Source organism: Prionailurus bengalensis, chromosome D4 (genome assembly GCF_016509475.1).
Source record: "Prionailurus bengalensis isolate Pbe53 chromosome D4, Fcat_Pben_1.1_paternal_pri, whole genome shotgun sequence".
Taxonomy (NCBI): domain Eukaryota; kingdom Metazoa; phylum Chordata; class Mammalia; order Carnivora; family Felidae; genus Prionailurus; species Prionailurus bengalensis.
The window spans coordinates 60794951-60818152 of record NC_057359.1 but is presented as its reverse complement, the minus strand read 5'-3'; the positions used below and the strand labels follow the sequence as shown (position 1 = coordinate 60818152).

The following is a 23202-nucleotide window of genomic DNA, read 5'->3' as shown; positions in this document are numbered from 1 at the left end:
TTGGTGTATGACAACTCCAAGTAAGGGCTCAGGTGGTGGCGCCTTTCCACACCCCCACCATCCTTCCTCCCCCAACATCCCACCCTTTGCATCATCAAGTGCGTCTCTCCCCATGTGTGTGACTGTTCAGACCACTCTGAACTCAAGTCCCAGGCATGATTAGAATCGATCAGATAAGAAAAGGCATGGCTTTTACAGTTGGCTTTGAGATTCAGTACAGGGGTACTGACTATTCAAACTCCCCACCCCCTGGCCCCAGGAGTACATGAACCTCATCACTCCTAAAACCACCCAGCCCCTGCCACTCTTATCCATGTACAGTGTGAACAGACATGGGGTTGTGTGAGGATGATGTTAATGACCAGGAGATTTTTGTGGCTTCTGGATCAACACCTTTGCACTAGCTCACCTTCAAGACCACTGACTTCTCTGAACTCTTGACTGGCCCTTGATTTTTTTGCCACACTCCCACCTCTGCAGTGGTGGCTGTGCTTAAGTTTATTGAGATGGGTAAGGGACTAAAAGACCAGATGTAGGGATTAGGATTTCAGGATGGGGAGCATGGAGGGGGTGGGAGTGGGCAGGCTACCGGCAAGTTAAAAGGTAACCTGGCTAGAATGTCAGCTGCAGAAGGAGGAAGACAGAGCTAACAGCAGTTTGATAAGAACTACCTAATGGAGTCTTAGTCAACCGTAAGAAACATATGAATCACCAGTGGAAGGTAGTTGTTTAGAAAGCCAAGGATATATGGAGCAAGGGCATAGGCAGACTCGCTTAGGACCACCACCTGGAGTGCTGAGCTCGATTACAGGCCTATAGATCAATGGTGAACTTGAGCAGTTTGAAGGACCAGGTCAACTCATGACAGGAGGTGATGTGTACCTTCACGGCAGCTCTTTCCTCCTGAGGAAGGGTGTGCGGACTCAAGAAGAGAGCTGGGATTATTCTGAGGACCCCAGAGGAAAGGCAAGGACCAATGGGTGGAGGTACCGGAGGAGAAGGTTCTGGTTCAGTAAATGAGCTGTGTAACCACTCACCAAGAGTGGGAGGGGGTTCTCTGTCACTGGGGATATAAGAGCCAGACAACCATTCTTGGCCTCCCACGAATAGAGTTTTCATAACATTGAACAATGGTGTATGACAGCATCAGTCCTTTATACACAAAGAATCTAAGAGTCTGTCATAAATTATTGCCTTTCATTGGAGAACAACAGATACTATCATCATTAATGGGTTTGCTATTCATGCATGACCGTAATGGGCCTGTGCTACTGCATTCTGATGTCTGCTTGGTTGTCAGACATTAGAGAAACCCAAGTTTCACTGTTATAAGTCACTGTTGACCTTGGGACCAGCTCCTTTCTCAGTCCCCTCAATTAAACAGTGAAAGTAAATTAGGAAACCCCCATTACCCTTACTAGAATCCAGCCCAGCTCCTGGGCGGGTAGCAGTAGAGGGGAAATTTCTAGCCTTGCAACTCTGACTGTGGTTCCTGGAGATCACTCCTGGGTTGGCTCTCACTAGTACCCACGGCTGCCACTGCAGAGGCCTCAGGGATCCATTCCAGCCTATGTGTGGACTCAATGACCATGGAACCAAAGAGTCTGAGCTAAGGCTTTCTGTGGCTTGAGAAAACAAAAGGAAAATCAAGCTTAAGAAAGCATGCGGCTGGATGATCTGTTTACAAAATGGCCTTAGTGCGCCATCATTTCCCAAATCACAGGAGTCCAGGCCATTGCCTGCCTCAAAGTCCAGGCCTAGAGAGCAGGGCCAAGAGAAATAAGTTTCCCATTCCTGGTTACCTAAGGCCTGCTTTCCACATCCCTGGATCCCACCAAAGTGCTCCTTCTTCCTGGTGAGTGACCCTGGGGATGCTTACCTCTTCTTCTCAGGCATGTGGCTTTACTCCGGGCCTCAACAGGACAACTTCATCCTGGACACAGTTCTTTGATGAGATACCCTCAGTGTGTATCTGTTCCAAAGGCAAATAGATTCACAAATACATCTTCAACTTTACTTAGTAAATTTGTTGTTTGGATGTAGAGATCCTAAAACTATTTTGTATCTATTTAGCATCGAGCAAATGAGTGACTATTGTGATATTGTGGAAAACCAGAGATCTCACTGCAAGAAAAGAAAGATGCAAACACGGAATGGGAAGAAGAGCCCCGTGGTGTAGGATTTTATCTCTATCTATCTATAAACAGATGGTAGAGATATAGGGATAGCTACATAGAATGATGATGGATGGATGGATGGATGGATGGATGGATGGATGGAAGGATGGGTGGATGGATAGGTGGATGGATAAGTAGATAGATAGATAGATAGATAGATAGATAGATAGATAGATAGAGGAAGGAAGTAATGATACCCTAGGAACAGTGAGCACATCTGGTGCCCAGATCTTGGTTTCTAAATATCATTCTCCACTAAAAAGAACCAAGACTCCTCAGAGAAATGACTGATTCTAGGCTGGGGAAAGGAAAGCACAAAAAACTGCAAGTCCTTGGTGTTCTGAGAAGTGGTAAAGTGCTCCAAAAAATTATGGGGATGTATTGAAAAAACACACGCGGCTGCATGAAGGAGCCAGTTTCCCACTGGCCAGATCTCGGAAAATTTGAGCATCAAAATGAATGATAGTAAGGATTATAAAGCACTGAATGAAAAATTAACCCCTAAATGCATACTGACCTACATAAATAAATGGAAGGAAAAGTAAGATCTTGTTTACAGTGGCATGCCAAGTATTTAAATAAAACGATAAGAGTTAGAAAGTCACCATTTTGCAGCCACCAGAGGAACATGACTCAGGTAGAAACCATCACTGGATGCTGAAACCACTGGGTTGATGATGGGGAAACGGGATACTCACACAGTCTCAAAGTATCTCCCACAGATTATTTATTAATTACAAGAGGGAAATGGTACCTTTGAAGTGGAGAGATCTGGCAGACATCACCTGAATCAAATGATCACAGTAACATCACCAATAACGGGACAAAGTGCCATCAAGTGCCACTGATGTGAAGCTCCAAAGAGGGAAAAACATCACTTTACATAGGATTCCTGCCATGAATGCATAACCCGAATCCAATCATGAAAACACATTCGGACAAACCCAAATTGGAGGACATTCTACAAAATAGCTAAACTGGATTCTTCAGAAATACCAATGACATAAAAGACCAAAGTAGGATAAGGAATTGTTGAAGATTAAAGGAGACTAAAGACATGACAAGTAAATGCAGGACCCAGTCCCAGATTGGATCCTGCTTTGGAAAAGCCACAATTGTCTTAAAGGATATTATTATTGAGCCAATTGGCAAAATTTGAAAACTGATAGTATATTAGATAATATACTGTATCAGTGTTAAATTTCCTCAATTTGGTAAGTATATGTGGTTATGTAAGAGAGTCTCCTCATCCTTAGGAAATACTTGCTATATATTTAGGTCAGGATGTCTATAACTTACTCTTGAACGGTTCAGAAAAAAATATGTAGAATATATATATTTTTTTAATTCTCTGGGTGTGTTTTTCTCCTTTTTCCACCATGTGGCTGATTATTTCCCAGAGATTGCCAGCTAAAATTGTTAAGAGAGAGAACACATTTGGGTAAGATCCTCTCCACCATCCCTTTTCAAGCAGAGCACTTTGTACTAGGAAACCTCGTAAGTCTTTGACCAGACTCTGGACTGGCAGCTGTAGGTCAGGTACCCACACTTTGACCTCTCAGCTTTGGCCCAGGATAGGTCATGTGGTATATAACATGGCTGCCAACACTGCTCCCTCACTCGGGGTGATGGGCAAAAAGGTCTCCTTCTTCTGGCCTAGCCAGTAGTTACTGGGGTTAATCCCAAAGACACCTGAAGGCCTCTTGACATAACTGTGTGCCTCATTCTCACCCTCACTCTTTCAACAAACATTACAGATGTATGCTCTGGGACTGGTCCTATGCTAAGTACTAGAGGCACAGGAAGTGACCCACTCCCTACCTTCAGGAGATCTGAGTCAAGTTTGAAAGGCATGAAGAACAGATGACTAGAGTGCAGGGCTGAATCATGACCAACAAACAGAAGGCAGCCTCATGGGAACACAGAAGAGGGGCCCAAAAGGCCTCCTGGGCAAGGGATTGGCTATGGCTCATGGGAGGGAAAATGGCCATCAGATGGGGCCCTGGCTGCTGGAAGGGTGCCCAGTGCCATCCCTGGGTTTCTGTTTTCTCTTTGCACAGCCGGACCCAGCAGGACGGGACATCTCCATCCGCCCTCTCCTGGAGCACTGTGAGAACACCCATATGACCATCTGGCTTGGCATCGTCTATGCCTACAAGGGGCTTCTCATGGTAGGTGCGGAGCAGAAGGCAGAGGTTGGGGGATGCTTCTCTGTCAGAGCTCTCTCTCCCAGGTGCCTCTGTGAACATAAAAATAAACAGAGCCCCCAGGACTAAGCACTTAACTGTCTGCCAGGCCCGGCGTCTGCCACGTGTTACCTCAGTTCCCACAACAACCCTCTGAGATAGGTGCAGACAATGCTGAGAAGGCTGAAGCTTGGTTTGCCCGAGGTCGCTCAGCTAGTAAGTAGCAGATTCAAGAGCTTAACCACAGACTAACCCCAAAACTCACAAGTGTGCCTCACGGCGGCCACCATACCACTCCCGGAACAACGGTCGGTCAACATCTACCGCACGTTCACATCCCACATTTTACTGGATTCTCTCAAAGTCTGTGGGAGGTGAGTGGAGTCATCCTCATCTTATGTAGATGAGGAAAGTCAGGCTCACAGAGGTTAAAGGGCGCCTGGTAACCTCCAACCTCCGAACCCAGTACTCCTTCCACTCCACCCAACTGGTGGCGTCAAAGGTCACATACCAAGCCCACCAGACATATCTGGAACGATTTGAAAAGGACAGCCGCACCCCCACCTTATCCCAGCACGATCCCTGAATCTTCTCTCCACATCCTGTGCAAACCATGCCTACACTGAAATCCCTCCAGTGACAGGAAACCAGGTACCATACCCTCCTTAGGTCTTTGTACAGGAAAGTTAGGTCACCATCTGTATAGTCACCATCTGTATATAAGTCGCCTCTGTATAGCTTCCACTTAGAGGCCAAGAATGAAGCCCTCTCCAAAGGTCAGGTAAACCAGGTTTTCTTGTATTGCTCGAACGTATCCTGCTGCTTCAGAGAACTGTTACTGAGGGGCCACACCAGAGGAGCATATACTAGACAACCCTAGGCAAAGATTGTCCCCAACTTCATGCTAGTTGAGACCAGTTTCCATAGGGATTCTTTGAAGATCACTGGGCTGCAATCTGGGCCCCACAAGGTAATGACCCTGAAGGTGTCCCCAGGGGGTGCCCCGAGTGGAACTGGGACTTGGAGGCTGGCCAACAGCCCTGGGCTTGGAGAAGGGCACTCAGGAGACATGGTCACTAGAGCTGTCAGAGACAATGGCATGGACCGGAAGGCAGATCCATCTTTAGTGGGCAAAGTTGCCAGAAGGCAGCTTTCGAGTCCACATTAAAAAAGGATTTTGTCCAACAGAGCAGTGTCTGCAGATGTGGTGGCGCCCCCTAGGAAGGAAGTGCTCCCTGTCACAGGAAGCATGGTGGTACCTACGACTTGAGACCCCTAGCACTTGCTGAATAAAGAGAGTGAAACCAGACTCTCCAGGACGCCTCTGGCTCCATGTTCCCTGATCCTGAGACACTGTGAAATTAGATTATGCTGAATCCGATTGACTCTTTAAACTGGATTTATCTGTAACGTTTTGACCATCCATTATCTTCTCCACCTACTTGCAAAAGTGGCTGGAGATGACTATATCTCTTCCAGTGAAGCTATTAGCTTCAGTCAGATCGTGTCAATAAAAGCTGTATTTGGCAGCACAAGGGCTTTACTGTTTCCAGTGTATGCACAGAATAACCCACAGCCCTCCTGGCCCTTAGGGTCTGTGACTAAAATTCTACCCACCCCCCAGGTCCTCCTGCTCTGAAACCACAGCATTTCAAGGCTGGAAAGAGTGTGCCCAGCCCTGCAGGCCCACTCTCCTGTCAGATGTTTCAGGACTCCTGGCCCCTAGTGCGCATCCCCAACAAGTTTTGTTCACTCACTGCTTCCACACCTCTAGTGATGGGGACCTCACCCACTCAAAGTGGCCTGTGCCACCCAGGGATGATGTATTAGTGCCCTGTGGCTGCAGTAACGAACTACCACAAATGGGTAAACACAGAGTGGCTTAAAACAACACACATTATTCTCTCACAGTTGTGGAAGCCAGGAGTCTAAAACCAAGGTTGAGTTTTGCCCCCTCCAGAGGCTCCAGGGAAAATGCTTCCTTGCCTCTCCCCAGCAGCTGATGGCTCCAGGCATTCCTTGGCTTGGGGCTCCATCACTCTGTCTCCACCTCCATCTTCACATGGCCCTCTCTCTTTTCCAGGTCTTTCCTCTGTGTGTCTCTTACAGTGACACTTATCATTTGATTTATGGCCTACCTAGATAATCCAGGATGATCTCATCTCAGGACCCTTAATTATATCTGCAAGGACCCCTTCAAATATTCAGTCTCCGTGAATTAGGATATAGACATGTCTTTTAGGGCCACTGTTCAACCCACTATAGATGGGTTATTTTTCTAGAAGGTTCTTCTCTATCTTCAGCTAAAATCTGCCTTGATGTAACTTGTGCCCATGAACCCTCATTCTACTCCTTGAAGGCCTAAGAACAAGTTACTGTTTCCTCCAGACAGTCTTCAGAGATTTGCAGCCAACCACCAGGTCCCCAGACTCGCCCACATTTTACGACTGGTAGAGACTCTTGTGATGGTGCAGTGGGCCCCCAGACAGGTCAGTGAGGCTCGTCCAGCCTGCGATTCTTCCCTGGAAGAAGTGGACCGCAGAGCCCAGCCAGCATAGGCACTGTGGGACTGAAGGGCCCACACACGAAGGAACTAGCACAAAGCAGACTTTCAACAGCGTTGGATTCTTTCCCTCACTCAGCATCTGCTTCCTGGGCTTCTCGCTCCCCCATTTTAAAAGGAATCTTTAAAAAACAAATAGGTCTGGGGGTGCCTGGATGGCTCACCTGATGGAGCATGCAACTCTTATAGGTTTGGGCCCCAAGTGTGTGTGTAGAGATCACTCAAAAATAAATGAATAAATGAATGAATGAATGAATGAATGAATAAATAAATAAATAAAATTATAGGTAGATAGATAGATAAGTAAATAAATAAATTGGTCTGTGAGATAACACATTTAGAGAAAAGGAGAGGAAAGCAGCCATGGTTGTATAAATAATACCAATTACAAAATGACTTTTAACTTCCCCTTGTACAGGACACTTTGGTTTGCAAAATGCTTTGTGCAGCACTACAGTCATCTTCTCATCTCATCTGGATACAAACCCTGTGAGGTGGTATTATTATTATTCCCATTTCACAGATAGTGAAACTGAGGCCCTGAGAGATGAAGTGACTTGCCCTAAATCACAGAGCCAATGGAGAGCAGCAGATTCCAGATCCTCCGGCCTTGTGCCCAGCTGCCCTCCGCCACATGGCATTTTGCTGCTGCCATATTAAGTCAAACTTGAAAACAGAAGCCCTCGGGGTGATATTAAGTGGCCATGCAGTTTTGGATGCCCTGAGCTGCGATGATGAGGTCAGAGGAAAGAGGGGTCTTTGGGGAAAGTCCTCTTGGAAGGCCTGGACTACAGCTGAAGGCCCTGAACAGTCAGCAGTCTTGGTCAGCTCTCCCCCCAACCCCCCGCCCACACCACCATTCTGCTGGGCATTCCGGCTGCACTTCCTCCACAACCTTCCCTCCCCTTAGACCACCCAGGAAGGCTAAGGCTTAGATCACACTGAACCTCTACCTTGTCCATTTCTGTTGGGAGATATACTGGTTAGGAGTAGAGCTGCAAGTGACAGAAAAGATAGTTTCTTAAGAGATAGTTAACTTCCTTCTTCAGATAAGCAATCTAGGGTTGGTGGGGGGCTCCCAGAATCTCAGCTCCTTGGATCTTGTGGCTCCCCCATCTTTATCATACAACTCCCACGTCTTGGTCTAAGATGACTGTTGTGGTCTAAGATGGCTTCTCAAGCTCCACCCATCAGACTCCACTCCTACTAGGAAGGAGGAAAAGGAGCACCGTTTCCCTTAATAGACACTTCTCAGAACTTGTACACACCACTTCCACCTACGTGGTGCTGTCCTGAACCTATCGTACACCACACCTAGCTCCAAGGACAGTTAGGAAATGTAATCTCCATTCTGAGTGACTTTGTGCATCGGGAGGTAAATAGAAGTCCCAGACACAGGTGCTCTGGCTTGTTTAGCAGTAAAAAAAGACAGGACTGAACTTCTAGAAACATAGTCCACTTTTGCTACTGTTTTACTGTGTGGCCTTGGACAAGCCTCTTCCTCCTCTCTGGGCCTCAGTGTTCGCTCTAGAGTGAGGGGAGGCGGTCGAGATCCCAACTGGAAACCCTTCCCACCACCGCCTCCTGTATGTGAACTGTGGTGGGGCGAAGGAGAACCAGATGCTCTGACACCCCCAGTCTGCATTTCCTCAGCAGGACTCCACCTGGGGCCACCAGTGGAGACTGAGGGTGACATCCAGAAGGCCTGGCCCTGACCCCCCTTCTCAGATCGGCAGGTGTGTGCCACCATGTGATAATGATGACTTCCCCTTTCCGCTCACCACTTCAGTTGTTCGGTTGCTTCCTGGCTTGGGAGACGCGTAACGTCAGCATCCCTGCCCTCAACGACAGCAAGTACATTGGGATGAGTGTCTACAACGTGGGGATCATGTGTATCATCGGGGCCGCCGTCTCCTTCCTGACCCGAGACCAGCCCAACGTGCAGTTCTGCATCGTCGCCTTGGTCATCATCTTCTGCAGCACCATCACCCTCTGCCTGGTGTTTGTGCCCAAGGTACGGCCCGCCCTCTGCACCCTGCCCTCTGGCCTCTGGTCTTGGACCCTGCACAGAGGGGACACCTGGCCTCCTCCGCCTTCTGGCAGTTTTACGCTTTCTGTACTTGTTATGATCACGGAAAGTTTGGAAAATGCAAACGAGTAAAAACCAGATTTTCCAGAAATCTCACAGAGTCGCATCACCCAAGAATAATCACTGTTTAATGTTTTGTTTTAGTTTTTTTTACTAAAAGCTACATAGTTTTTATGTGTTTCTTCCCAGTATTTTTTTAATAAGTGTTTCTTTTTTTTTTTTTTTAATGTTTCATTTATTTTTGAGACGGGGGGAGGGGCAGAGAGGCAGGGAGACACAGAATCCGAAGCAGGCTCCAGGCTCTGAGCTGTCAGCACAGAGCCCGATGTGGGGCTCGAACTCAGGAACCACGAAATCGTGAGCTGAGCTGAAGTCGGACACTTAACCAACTGAGCCACCCAGGTGCCCCCCTTCCAGTCTTTTTTAAATGGTTAGGCAGTGATGCTTTTCCCGTTAGGGCTGCGATGATAGCTCACATATCATTTTGTAGTTTGCCTTTTTCACTGTTAATGTCTCCTGTGCATTTTCTCACAGCATAACCACCATTGACAGGGGATACCCCGTGTCTTCTTATCTGCTTGATTCCCTTATTGATGAGCATTACAGTCATTTCCAGATTTTTTTTATATTATAAATTAACTTTTTTCTACATAACACATGATCCCCATTTCTGGCTACTCCCTTCAGATAGAGTCGCAGAAGTAGTGTTAGTGGGTAAAAAGGAATAACCACTTTGAACAGCCACTTACATTTTCCATTCATCAGAAGCACTGATCTTGAAGACCAGCCTGAGAGATGTTTCTCAAACCTTATCCTTCCCATCAGCAGGCAGGTGAACCAGAGGCCTTGGTGTCTTGGGAGCCCCTGCAGTTGGCTGGTCTCAGCATCAGAAAAGAAGGGGAAATAGAGAGGGTAGAAGGAATTATTGGCCTGAGTAGGGGAGGGAGAATGGGGTGAAAAGAGATCACTCGGGGTCCATTGTCCCCCAGACAGACTGCCCATGGCACCTCCATCCAGTCAGTCCCCGAGCAGTGTTTTCCCTGGAACACTGATGCCGTATATGCCTTCTTTCTCTGGTTGTCAAGGCTCCAGCCCAATGCTAAGATCTCTCTGCCTACACTCTGACATCCTCTCATTCTAGTCAAAGATGCCAGATGGCTCCAAGCCCAGCCCTGACCATGTCACTCTCCTCTGTTACCCTCAACAACTCCTCATTGCCCCTCTGGCTCCAGAATCAAGTCCCCAATACGGGCTGCCTTTCAGGAACTTTGGGTCTCCTCCAGTTTCTCCTAAGAACCCTATCCACCATCCAAACTGTCCTTCTCCATAAGCACCCTGAGTCCCAGGCCCCCCCTGCATTTGCATATGCCTCTTCTTCCCCCTGGAACTCCCTTTCCTCACCGTCCCTCAGGCTGTCCACAGAGCCCAGCCCAGGCCCACAGCACCCACAGCCCAGCCTTCCCTGGATACTTCCAGCCTCTGGACCATGGGGTCCTGACAGACAGGGGCCACGCCTCCCTCAGTCCTGGCTCTCTGGTGCAGGCCCAGAGCCAGACTCAAACCAGAAATGTTTCTTGAATAAATGAGTAAGACCGGGATCAAGCAGTGGCCTTTTTTCTTATATAGCAACACTTTTGTCCATGACAGAACTAGTCACCAGTCTGTCCTCAACACTCATCAATGGTTCTAAAAAGCAGAAGGCTTCATTTGCCTCCATCCATTGTCTTCCAACGTCATCCTCAGGGTTATTTTCCATGTGGAACGAAGCCTAAGGCAGAGTACGGCTCAGCTGGAATCAGGCCTAGGGGTGGGCTCTGCAGGGGGTTCTGGATGCAGGTGGCCTCGGTCAGGAGACCAGACTTCTGCTGACAAGGAAAGAAACAGACTCGGCGAGGGAAGGGGGGTAGGGCTGCCCAAGGGTCACACACCAGCGAGTGGCAGAGATGAGCCTGAACCCAGGGCCCCGGGCTCCCAGCCTGTGTCTGTGCTGCCTCCAATGCAGGACCTGCTGTGGCAGAGGGGATGGGACACCGGGGAGGAGGACCCCGGGGTTCTCCTTTCAGTCATCCCTTGTCCTTCCAGCTCATCACTCTGAGAACAAACCCAGATGCAGCAACCCAGAACAGGCGATTCCAGTTCACTCAGAATCAGAAGAAGGAAGATTCAAAAACGTCCACCTCAGTCACCAGCGTGAACCAAGCAAGCACATCCCGCCTAGAGGGCCTGCAGTCTGAAAACCATCGCCTGCGAATGAAGATCACAGAGGTACCTCCCTCAGCACCGGCAGCCAGGGCCCCAGCCTCCCGGTCTCGCGACCTCTGCCCCAGAGTAGGGCCTCTCGGGGCTGCCGCTCCTGACCTCGCCCCCTCTGGACACCCCCTTGCATCAGGCTGTGCAGTCCCAGGTGCTGGAGTTACGGCCACCAGAACCAGGGGGGACATAAACTAGACATAGGCAGTTTGTCAGAATCCCCTGGCCCAGGCTCATGGAGTCCAGCAGTGCCCCGATTCAAAGCATCCTCAGAAAGAAAGGAGTTCTTAGAGATTTGTGAGCTCCCAGATTATAGGAGCTTCCTAAGTGTGTGGGGACCACCCCCCTTAATTTGTCACTCTCCAAACCCAGTAACCACCCTCATTTATATGAGGTACAGCGAGACAGGAAGGGGTGAAGAGAAATTTTTCAGACAGGAGAGTTTGCTGTAGCAGACCTCACTGTTGTCCTGAGGGTCCTTAACTGGTCCTTCAGTATTCCAGAGAGGCCACAACTAGAATCCTTTGTGCCCAAGCCGGACCTCAAATTCTGGATTTTCTATACCTGGGAGGGGAGACCAAACTACCTTCCCCTTCTGCACACGTCTCTTTGGGTCCATGTGTATGACTGGCCCATGGTCTGCGGGCTGTGTGTTTCATAGAGAACTTCTCATTCAGTGAGTGGAACAGGGAAGAAATAAGGGCGAGTGTGTTGGTCAGGATACTTGCTAAGTTGCTGTAACAGAGACCCCAAAATGAAGCGACCCAAAGAAAATATTTCTCGGTCACATAATGGTCGTGAGGAGATTGGCCCAGGTTGGCAGGAAGCTCTGCCTCCATGGCCTTGGCTGGATGAGGTTTGTTCACTCTTCCTGTCCGCCATTCCCCAAGGCATATTCCTCACCAGCACAGTTAAAATCGAGTGGAAGGCAGGTCCTGTCCTCAGTCGCAGGAAGGGAAGAGGAAGTCCACACAAGGGATAAGCAAGTGATACAAAAATTTGTACAATGTTGGTTCTGCTCCAGTTGCCTTGGCAAGAACTTACATGATCACACTTAGACACAGGGGACGCTGGGAAATGTAGTCTCTAGCTGGACATTCGTGAGGAAGAAGGGAGACATAGGGTTGTCCGAGGAGATATGGGATGCCCAGTTAAATTTGAATTTCAGACAACCAATGGTATTTTTAGTATAAGGATGGCCCATACAATAGTTGGGATATACTTACAGTAAAAAAAAAAAAATGATTCATTGTTACCTGGAAATCAAATGTGACTGGGCATTCTGTATTTGCCTTTGCTAGATCTAGTAGCCTTTTGGGGGGCTCACCTTAGTCTGTCACAAAGATCCATTACACAGTTGTCTGTGCATCGAAAGGTGACTGCTTTAGAAGGGATAGCCCATTTGCCACCAGAGCAAAGTAGGAAAGGATTCTGCCCCTCAAAGCCCATTGCTGGTTCTGTGTTACCATCAGATCTCCCTGTGCCTGGAACTACCATATCTTGACATTTGACTTTTACTGGCACACTCCAGCAATAGAGTTCACCCACTTCAGGAAACGTGAAACCAAAGCCACTGTCAAAAGCCCTAAAATGTTGGGTTGTTTTTCCTGGAATCGAATCACAATCTGGCTTCCTTTGATCCTAGCCCTGCTGTTTGAGTCACGCAGAAGAAGGTATCTCTCTCCTTCTCCCCAGGAAAATGTATTTAAAAATTAATGGCCGTGCTCTTGACATCAGGACAACACTTTACTGTTTATAACTTTCTCTCCCTTATACTATAGTAAGATGCCTGCTGCCTTCCCCAGCTACCACCCCACAACACACACACACACACACACACACACACACACACACACACACCAGGCTTCTCAAGGGCTGAACTGCCCCAGGGCTTGCATCTGATTTTCCTATAACCTGAAAGCCCCTGCAGTCCATCCTCTGGAGGAACCCCTACTGGCCTGACCTTCTGTGTCAGTGTGAGACCCACAGCTAACCAACCCGTAGATCTGCCCTCCCCTACAGGGGTCTTGCTAGGTACCAATAACAATAATTATAGTAATATCATTGTAGTAGCACGCTACCCTTATTATGTGTCAAGGACTGGGCTAAACTTTAAATGCATCATCTGATTTAATCTCCACAATAACCACAAGAGGTAGCTACTGTTATTACCCCATTCTACAGATGAAGGAGTTGAGACTTAGTTCTCACAAGCCAGTACACAGGCAGTAAAGGGCAGCTCTGAGTTTGCCCCCAGGCCTGTCCACCTTCAGAGCCTGTGCTCTGACACTCTCCTGCCCTGCGTCCCTGGGCTTGCCCAGCTGCTCCATCATGATGGGCACAAGCCTACACTGAACACATGGTTGCAAAGCCCATTCCCCCTCCCTCCCCATCACAGTTTCGCCTGCAGCAACAGCCCTCAGGGGCCCTCCGCATCTCTTCCCCAGCATGCAACGCGTCTCTGGCTCTCAGTGCCCTCCTGAGGGCAGCCTGAGGCCCAGTCCCACGACCCTGTGAGCCGGGGAAGGGACTGGGCCAGGGGCTCTGACTCAGCTAGAACCTTTGTCTTCTAGCTGGATAAAGACTTGGAAGAAGTCACGATGCAGCTGCAAGACACCCCAGAAAAGACCACCTACATCAAACAGAACCACTACCAAGAACTCAACGACATCCTCAACCTTGGGAACTTCACTGAGAGCACAGGTAGGAGGAGACGGGGCCCCTGGAATGTGGGGACCTGGGTATCAGACACCAGCTGTCCACCTTCCACTTTACAGATGAAGAAACTGAGGCTCAGAGAAGGGGTGAGGCTGATGTGAAGCCACACGGGCAGAGTGGCAGCCTCTGGAACCCACAGCTCAGTGTCCAGCCTAGAGCGGGGGCTTCTGTTTCTCAGTCTCTTGGGTTCCAGTGGCACACGTACATGACATGGCCAGCATTCACAGTGTTCTGACTGGCGGCACGTTGTTCCTAATGAATAGTTTGCCTTACTTCTCCCAGCGACGTTTCGGTTTCGGATGTGCCGTCTCAATGTATAGGAAAGGAATGGTCAGTAAGATCTGACCTGACACTCAATCTCCCCAACCACTTGGGAAATGCAAGCCAAAATAACACAATGCAGTCTTTACCTACATTTCAGCAACATTTCCAAAGATCACCAGTGCTGTTAAGAGTGTGTGGAAATAGGCATTCTCCTGCAATGTTTTGGAAGTCAGTCTGGCACATCCAAATGTTAGATGCTAAACCTCCTGATTAACAAGACCACTAGCAAGATCTTGCCCCTGGGAAGTACTCCCACGTGGGCAAAGATGTATACACATGATGTTCATCCCAACATTATTTGTAGGTGAGAAACACTGGAATTAACTTAAATGTTTATCATTTAGGGTGGTTTCGTTAGTGATGATACAACTAAACACGGCACATAATACAACTATTAGAAAGTGGGGCAAATCTATTTGTGCAAATATGGAGAGATCCCCAAGTGAAAATAGCAAGATGAAGGCCAGCATTATGGTACACACAAATGCACACACACACGCACGTGTGCGCGCGTGTGTGTTAAGTGCATTTTTGAAAAGGTTTGGGAGAACAAACACTGAATTAACAGTCTCCACCTGTGTGAAGGGAACAGTATGTGCATAGTGAGAAAGGATTCTTCTTACATTTCATTTAATATACTTCTCTATTGTTTGCATCTTGTCATTAGCATTGATTCACTAATTTGCTATAAAATTATTTTTTAAATCAATGAAAAATCTTTACTTTCTTTTTTGTTTTTGTCATAGTTTCCTTTATTATTACATAAGTAATAGCATTCTTATTGTAAAATCAAATTATAAAATTTTTACTATATAAGATGTTGATTACAAAAAAAGTTTAAATTGAGATTAGTAACAAGTAAATTGAAAGAATAAAACTTACTGGGGCACCGGGGTGGCTCAGTTGGTTGCACATCTGGCTTCAGCTCAGGTCATGGTCTCACAGTTCATGAGTTTGAGCCCCACGTTGGGCTCTGTGCTAACAAACAGCTCAGAGCCTGGAGCCTGCTTCAGATTCTATATCTCTCTCTCTCTCTCTCTCCCCCTCTCCTGCTCATGCTCTGCCTCTCTCTGTCTCTCAAAAATAAATAAATGTTAAAAAAGTTTTTTTAAAAGAATAAAAATTACTCATAGTAATTTTTGTATCTGGAAAAGTGGGCATTTCAAATTAATGAAAGGAAAGGAATTATTCAATAAATTTAATTGGGACAAGTGGATAGCCATCTGGAAAGGAGTAAAGTTAAATCCCTACCTCACACCTTACATATAAAAGATTTAAATGTAAAAAGTGAAACCATGAAAGAACTAAAAGAAACCATAGGAAAATTTTTTTTAATAATCTCAGATAGTGGAAGGCCTTTCTCAGTTTGAGGCAAAACCCAGAAACCACAAAAGAAAAAGTTGATAAACTTAACTACAAAAAAAATTTTTTTAACAACACAAAAAGCATAAGTAACCAAAAATTCAAACAACTAAGCCAAAAAATATTGTAACTCAAGTAATGAGCTTATTGTCTTATATATAAAGAGAAATTTTATATACTTTATATAAAGTATATATAATTATATGCAAATTAATAAGAAAAAGACCAACAACACAAAACAAAATGGGCAAAGACAGTTCTCACAGAAGGAAGTGCAAGAGATTCATATGCTTATGAAAAGATTCTCAATCTCACTTCTTATTAAAAGAATGCAAATGACATCTTTAGTGAGATACCATTTTCACCAGTAAGACTGGCAAAGAGATTAAAAAGTTGCAGGGAGTCTGAGGAAACAGTCGAGGAAATGGGCATTCTCAAACATGGCTGGTCAAAATAGAAATTGATCTGATCCAGTGGTTCCACTTTTGGAATTTACCCTAAGAATGTGCAGTCAACTGTCATTATTCATGGGGATTATGTTTGATAAAGCTGCTGTGAACCATGAATTAATTGGTGAACACTGAACCATTGCTCCCCGGGGAAATAGGTCCCCAGGGTTAGGTTCCTGCAAGGCTCTCTCAGGTTGGCATTTTGGCCAACCAATCAGTACATAATTTTGTTATATATGTGTTTCTGTTTGAAGACCTTTTATTTAATATGTATTGTTGATTCATTAACATTGACCTCCTGGTAAGCAGCACTAGAACGCATGTCTGAATGAAGATCATCTAACCCGCGGATTTTCTCCATCAGACACATCACAGCCTTCTTGTGCGTAGGCATGCATTCTAGTGCTGTCGACCATAAGGTCGGGGTTCATGTTCCAACACGGTGTGTGTCAGCAAATGACTGCGAAAGCATTACAGGTATTGGTTTGGGGTTACAAATTACTTTTAGTGAGTAGGCGAGTTCGCAAATACAGAATCCATGAATAAGGAGGATCCACTGCACTCACGTGGGGCAAAATGACATTCACTGAGTTTGCTCACTGTAGACAAACAAAACAAAAACCAGTGCTCCTCCAGATCCCTCAAGTTGGGGACCCAGGTCTTTATGTTTTGTATTTCTTTAAACCTCCCTGGGTCGTTCTGAAGCAGAGGGCTGAAAGCATCCATATCATCACATTTGTGGCTTCACAGTATTTCTTTGAATGGAGACCCCATACATACATGAGTATATAACTAATCCATTTTAACTGGAAAATTTCAGATTAGTTCCAACTTTTTTATATTATAAACAATGCTGACTTGAACATCCTGTGTATAACTGCACACATAACCTTCATCATTTCCTTCAGATAACTCCCAGAAGTAAAAATTCTGAGTAAAAGATATGCACGATTTTTAGTGTTCGATGCTTAGTGCCCCCCAGAAAGATTATGCCAATTTACAGTCCCACCAGCAGTTTACTCTTCCCAATCTTTGGCAATCTTATGGATATATATTTTCCCTTGGAGGGTTTTTTTCCTTTGTTATTATATCCCTAGGCACCAGTGAAAAAGGACTTTACATTAAAAACTCTCATTTCCAAGTTAGGTTGCCTATATTGGTTGACTTGATTTCCCCCCTTTTTTCTTGGAGAAAGGAAATCCCCCAAGACACCATTTCTATCCCTGGATGGAAGCTTCTAGGCTCACTGCCCTGGTCCTGGAAGAGCTACTGCAGAAACCACAGCTCTGGAAGGATAATGGGCTCTTTGCTATTCTCTCTCCTTGGGCACCATCCTAAAAAGCTTGCATTTTTTAAAATTTGTTTAACATTTATTTATTTTTGAGAGAGAGAGAGAGAGAGAGAGAGAGAGAGAGCGCGTGCATGAGCAGGGAAGAGGCAGAAAGGGGGAGACACAGAATCTGAAGCAGGCTCCAGGCACAGAGCCCAACACGGGGCTCAAACATACAAACCGTGAGATCATGACTTGAGCCGAAGTCAAAAGCTTAATCGACTGAGCCACCCAGGTGCCCGAAAGATTGCATTTCTTAAAAAATGAAGTTAACAGAATGTGTTGTGATATTGTTGTTTTACATTCAGATGGGGGAAAGGCCATTTTAAAAAATCACCTCGATCAAAATCCCCAGCTACAGTGGAACACAACAGAGCCCTCGCGAACATGCAAAGATCCTATAGAAGATATAAACTCCCCAGAACAGTAAGTACTTTCTCCCTGAGAACTATTGTGGAAGAGTACATTACTCCTGCACAGCAATCTCAGTCTGCACCACATTTTCTCATGCATCATTTTATTTGAACTCCACAGCAATCCCATGATGCAGGTCAAATTACAATGCTCATTTTACAGATGAGAAAACATATTCAGAAAGGGGAGGTGACTTGTGAAAGCTCACCCAGTTTCTAAGTGCAGGAGATAGGATTTGAACCCGGGTCTGTCCACCATCAAACCTGCTGTAGCACACTGCCTTTGTTATGTATAAAACTTAACCTTGCTAAATGCACTGACTCCACAAGTGTTTACCGAGATCTACTGTGTGTCAGACATAGAAATGAAGAAAACGGACAAAAATCCCTTCCTTTGTGGAATTTATGTTCTATCTGGTGACAAAATAACTTCATTTAAAAAGCAAAGTCATAGGTGCTTTGGAGGAAAATAAAGTAGGGAAAGAGGTTGAGGGTCATAATCTTACAGAGAGCCATCAGGGAAGATTCAGTGAGCTGACATGTAAGCAAAGACCTACCTGGACATTTCCATCAGTTTTTTTCCCACTGGCCGTTGTTAGTTCTTCCTTGCTTACAGCAGCTTGGAAGCAGAGATTAGAAATGTCAGCACTGAAATGTGGTCCCTGGGAAGTGACAACCAGCAAAGACAGCCAAATCACCAAGTGTAGTGTAACTCGAGGACATTTCGTTCTAGAGACAATAGCCTCTCAACCCAGTTAGCTCCAAGGCCTGACTGGCTAACACTCCAGAATAATTCCTGATGATTATATGGCAGTCATCAGTGGTTTACTTGTTAGTTCCCTCCACTAGAGTGTAAGCACCTTGGGGATAAGGTATGAGTCCCTCCCATGTCCCTTGGACTGAATGCAGGTTCTGGCACTGAGTAGGTTTTCAGCACGTGTCTGTTGAGTGAATGCCAGTGTAAACAGGATCCCACCAGATAGCAAAATGCGATGGCTCTGAGAGGCACAGACAGATGCCCACCTTGCCCAGGCAGACAGCCCTTCCCAGGTGCCCGGGGAGGACACCATTTTCCCACGTCGCCGTTGATTCCTCAGCTCCCCTTTTCCTGGTCTCTTTGTCAGCACCCTCTTGCCTTAAGGAATAGATCGTAGCTCAGGTTACAGAGGTTCAACTTGAATTTCAAAAGGAGATCTCCAATACACTGGCCTCATGAGCACCTGTGAAGGGTCCTTGGTAGAGCTCTCCAATGAACAAGTCCTTTGGGAGTGTGGGGACAGCACTGCCTCTGTCCCCATCCGTCTCAGGAGCCCATCGGTGCCACACATGCACACTAGGGGCACGTCTGTTGGGATGAGATGGCCCCACATGAGTTGATTTGCCTCCCTCACAAAGCACTGTGGTTTCCCAGAAGCAGGAGACCCATCTTCCCCAGTTCTGGCTTTGTTTCCACGAGCAAGTTACAGAAACCCTGTCCACTTCCCTCGTCGTTATAATGGGAATAGCAATACTTCTACCTACTGGGTTTCTGTGAAGATCTGGGGGGTGGGGGGCTCTCACCCTGAGCAGTCAGGCACTGAGGACACAAGGAGGCCTAAGGATACCAAGAATTCAGCTTCCCAGGTACCAGGGAGAACCGCACAAGACGCGGTTAAGGTGACTTACTGCCCGGGGTAGACTCTGATGAGAAGCGGGCCAGGAGAGAGTGGCAGTGAGAAGGGAGTCAGAAGGCTGTCGCCTTTCCCCTGCTGCCAGCAGTCACACACCACCCCTGGCTCCCAGGGGTCTTCTGGCTGTGCTTCTGGAAATTTACCCAGAATTCTGGGAGCTCAGGGGAAGTAGGAGCTTGCTCAGAAGACTTTAAACTGGATATTGAAAGGAAAACAGTTTGTCACAGCAGGAGGTGGAGAAAGTATTCCAGGCTGGGGAAAGAGCATGTGCAGAGGCAAGGAAGCGTGGCCATAAGCAGTGTTTTAGGGGAAAGTAGACGCCAGAGGGTTGGGTTTGGGTGGAGAGAGGGTAGAAGTTTCACCTGGAGAATTAGGCAAGAGACAGATCTTAGGCAGCCCTGAATGTCCTCCCCCCGGTTGGAAGGATGACACTAGTCGCCAAAGAAGCTGAAAGAGCAGGAAGGAACCTATCAGAATCAGCCCAGCAAGAAGGGCTGCTGTCCTGAACAAGGCAGGGGCAGAGGAGCCAATGAGGAAGGACAGAGCAGCGAGAAGCCTTTCAGTCCATTTGGAGGCTTGCGAGAGTGAGAACTGTCTGTGTCAGCAGCAAAGCCCGTGAGATGAGCGAACCTTGTTCTTAGGAATCACCGCACACTCAGGAAGGCTGCATCTCCCTTTGCTCACTATCTCCCCGGTTCTTCCCAGGGCAGTCGTTGGCAGGTGTAGGCCTGCACCACATACCTGCTAGATGGGTGAATGGTTAGCTGATGGGACAGGCAGATCTTGGATTCATGAGAACTGTTCTCCTACCATCAGCTTCTTAGCCAAAGTGAGTCCACGGAACATTCTGGTGAGCAGCCAGATAGCCTTGACTGAAACTCCTCTCTCCCTTCTTCTCTCTCTCTCCTTTCTCCTCTCTCTCTCACTCTCTCTCTCCCTCCCTCCCTCTCCCTGCCGCAGCATCCAGCGCCGGCTGTCCCTCCAGCTCCCCATCCTCCACCACGCCTACCTCCCGTCCATTGGAGGCGTGGACGCCAGCTGCGTCAGCCCCTGCGTCAGCCCCACCGCCAGCCCCCGCCACAGACATGTGCCACCCTCCTTCCGAGTTATGGTCTCGGGCCTGTAAGGGTGGGAGGCCTGGGGCCGGGGCCTCCCCCATGACAGAACCACACAGAGCAGAGGCTACAGGAACACTGTCAGCTCTGGCTGCGGAGAAGCTGGGCGCCACGGCTGGCCTTTTGGGACTGCTCGATGGCACTCAGGTGGACGGGACGGGGGCACTTGGCACCTGACCTCGCGCCTTATTTGTGAAGTTTTTATTCTTTCACAAAGAAGAGGAATGGAAATGACTTCTTCCTTGATGTCTGCAAAGAAGGAGGAGCTGGGATATTTGAAACTTTGCAAAAAAAAAAAAAAAAATCCTAGACAAGGAGAGAATCACTTGAACTCCAGCTAGAAGTCACCGAGTGTCCCTGAGCAGCCTTGAGAAGAGGCGAGGAGGGGCTTCCAGAGAAACCGTCTCTGCCTCTGCACACACATCCCTGGCTGTGGCACCCCAGGCCAGCCCTTCTCCCCTCTGGGGAAGGAGGTGGGCAGGGCAGCCGGGTCCCCAGCTGCCAGTCCAGCCAATCCCAGCCTTCCTGGAACAGGGAGTCCGAAGGTGGCCCGAAGGCTGGGGTACGGGAGCAGGCTGACCCGTATGCCTCCCGGTGGGACCTTACTCTCTGGTAAATGCCACACATTAACACAATAACACCCGTTCCGGGACCGTGGGGATTTAGGGCACGTCACTGCAGACCTGCTCTGCACCATTCAGCGACAGTCGGTCATGCACCCACCACGTTGGCCATGTCTTTGTGTTTGTATCAGGTGTTCCAGTAATCAGGGGGACTACCCGAGCTAATCATGGAATGTCTGTTCCCAGCAAACACGCTAAAGAAAGACTGTGCACTTTAACCTCTCATCAGGGCCCAAGGGCTGCCTGGGGTTGGTTTTTTTCCACTGACTTTGTTTCTGACCAAAGTGAATTGGGCATTCTGCTAGAAGACATCCCTGTAGTCGTAGGGAGAGAGTTGCTAGCTGAGGGCTCCCCTTGGCTTCCCGAAGGTGGCCTTGCATTTGGACAGGCCAGGAGCTCCGCCCGTGGGAGTCCTGGGGGTGACCTGTCAGCACACTAGTCCTCTTCATAAGATCATTCTTCCCTTTCAATCGAACCCCAGAGGGCACCGGCCTGGGAGTCAGACAGACCTGGGCTCAAGTCCTCACTCCATGGCTGACTCCCTCCATGGCCTTGGGAAAGTCACTAGTGTCTCTCTGAGCCTCAGTTTCCCCTCCCCAACAAATTGGGGTTGAAATAACAACACCCATCCTGCCTACCTCACAGGGTCACTCTGAGGATCAAAACTTGATCTCCTCCAGGAAAGCTTCGTACCAAATGGTGAAGCAGCCCTGACCCATGAGGTATCAGGATGACCACGACCTTTGGCCCTCACGACCACCAGGGGTTTGGCCCAGAGGAGCTCCCAGCATAGCCCCTCTACCAGGATAACCTGGTGGAGAGAGGCTCCCGACGACTTTTGTGACATTCCTAGACAGGTTCATTCTTTGCTAAAGAAAGACCTGAATGACAGCGTCCAGGATATCTGCACAACTGAGCGGTCGCTCACTCCCTAAAGAAACCTAATGGCAGCTTCAACAGGCAGGCAATAATCTCTTCCCAGACCACTGAAGTCAGGAATATACTGCTGTCACCACCAGACTTTGACAAAAGGGCCCACAGGAATCCTACCATCGCCAACATTTCAAAACACCCTCTTTCACGTAGCATAATAGCTTTCCCCTCCCCTTCCCCAGAGAGAGGTTATGGAGGTACTGTAGCTTTTAGGGGAAAAAAAAATGTCAACACATCACAGGTCAATTTGAAGTCATTGTCTGTTTAGGCACTAAAAATCGGTGTTGTCACTCACTGTGTATTACCAGTATTTACTTGCTTTCTTGATTTCACCAAAACCAGATTTAATTTAAAGGACCACATTAATTTTTCAAAGGGAAGGAGACAATTCATTGTACATAATGTATACACACACACACACACACACACACACACACACACACAAATATACCTGTAGAAATATTATTCCAGCATAGCAGGAAAAAAAAGAAACAAAAGTATTGGACAGTCGGAGGTGAGTGTGTGCGTCCGTAACCCGTTGTGACCCCTGAACGTGCACAGTCTTCTAGGTTAACCCACAAAGTACATTTTCTGTCTTAATGATACTGTAGGTTCACCCATTTTTTTTGATTTCCCTGCAAATAACAAGACCCACAGAAGTGACCCTAGCTATTTAACGGTTCTGTTCTTTTATATGCAGCAAATACACCGTACATTTCTGAAGAGGCTTCAGCCTGAAGGCATTTTCCAATGACGTTAGTGCACAAACGCTTTAAATTAGACTGGAACTGCCAGAATCAAATGTAAATGAGGAATTTCTCGTACCCCTATTGCATGGTATCAATTTTTAATAAATTGTTGCAAATTTGTTTTTATGAATAAAAGGGAAAAAAAACCCACTGTCATCTTTAATGTCTACTCATCCCCAAATGGGGGTCAGATCTGGTCATATTCCTCTGCTGGCAAACTCAGGGGACAGTTCAGGTTGCCTCCTCAGCCA

At 47.4% G+C, this 23202-nt stretch overlaps 1 protein-coding gene across 1 annotated transcript in view; it reads left to right on the top strand.

Annotated features, from left to right (window-relative positions):
• Positions 1 to 22417, top strand: part of GABBR2 (gamma-aminobutyric acid type B receptor subunit 2) — a 350606-nt gene extending 328189 nt beyond the window's left edge. Inside the window, exons 14-19 of the mRNA XM_043566839.1 lie at positions 4238 to 4348; positions 8716 to 8940; positions 11098 to 11280; positions 13839 to 13968; positions 17757 to 17874; positions 20492 to 22417. Coding sequence (XP_043422774.1) covers positions 4238 to 4348; positions 8716 to 8940; positions 11098 to 11280; positions 13839 to 13968; positions 17757 to 17874; positions 20492 to 20657 — 933 coding nt within the window. The 3' untranslated portion in view covers positions 20658 to 22417. The remainder of the gene's footprint in view (positions 1 to 4237; positions 4349 to 8715; positions 8941 to 11097; positions 11281 to 13838; positions 13969 to 17756; positions 17875 to 20491) is intronic.
• The last annotated feature ends 785 nt before the right edge of the window (positions 22418 to 23202 follow it).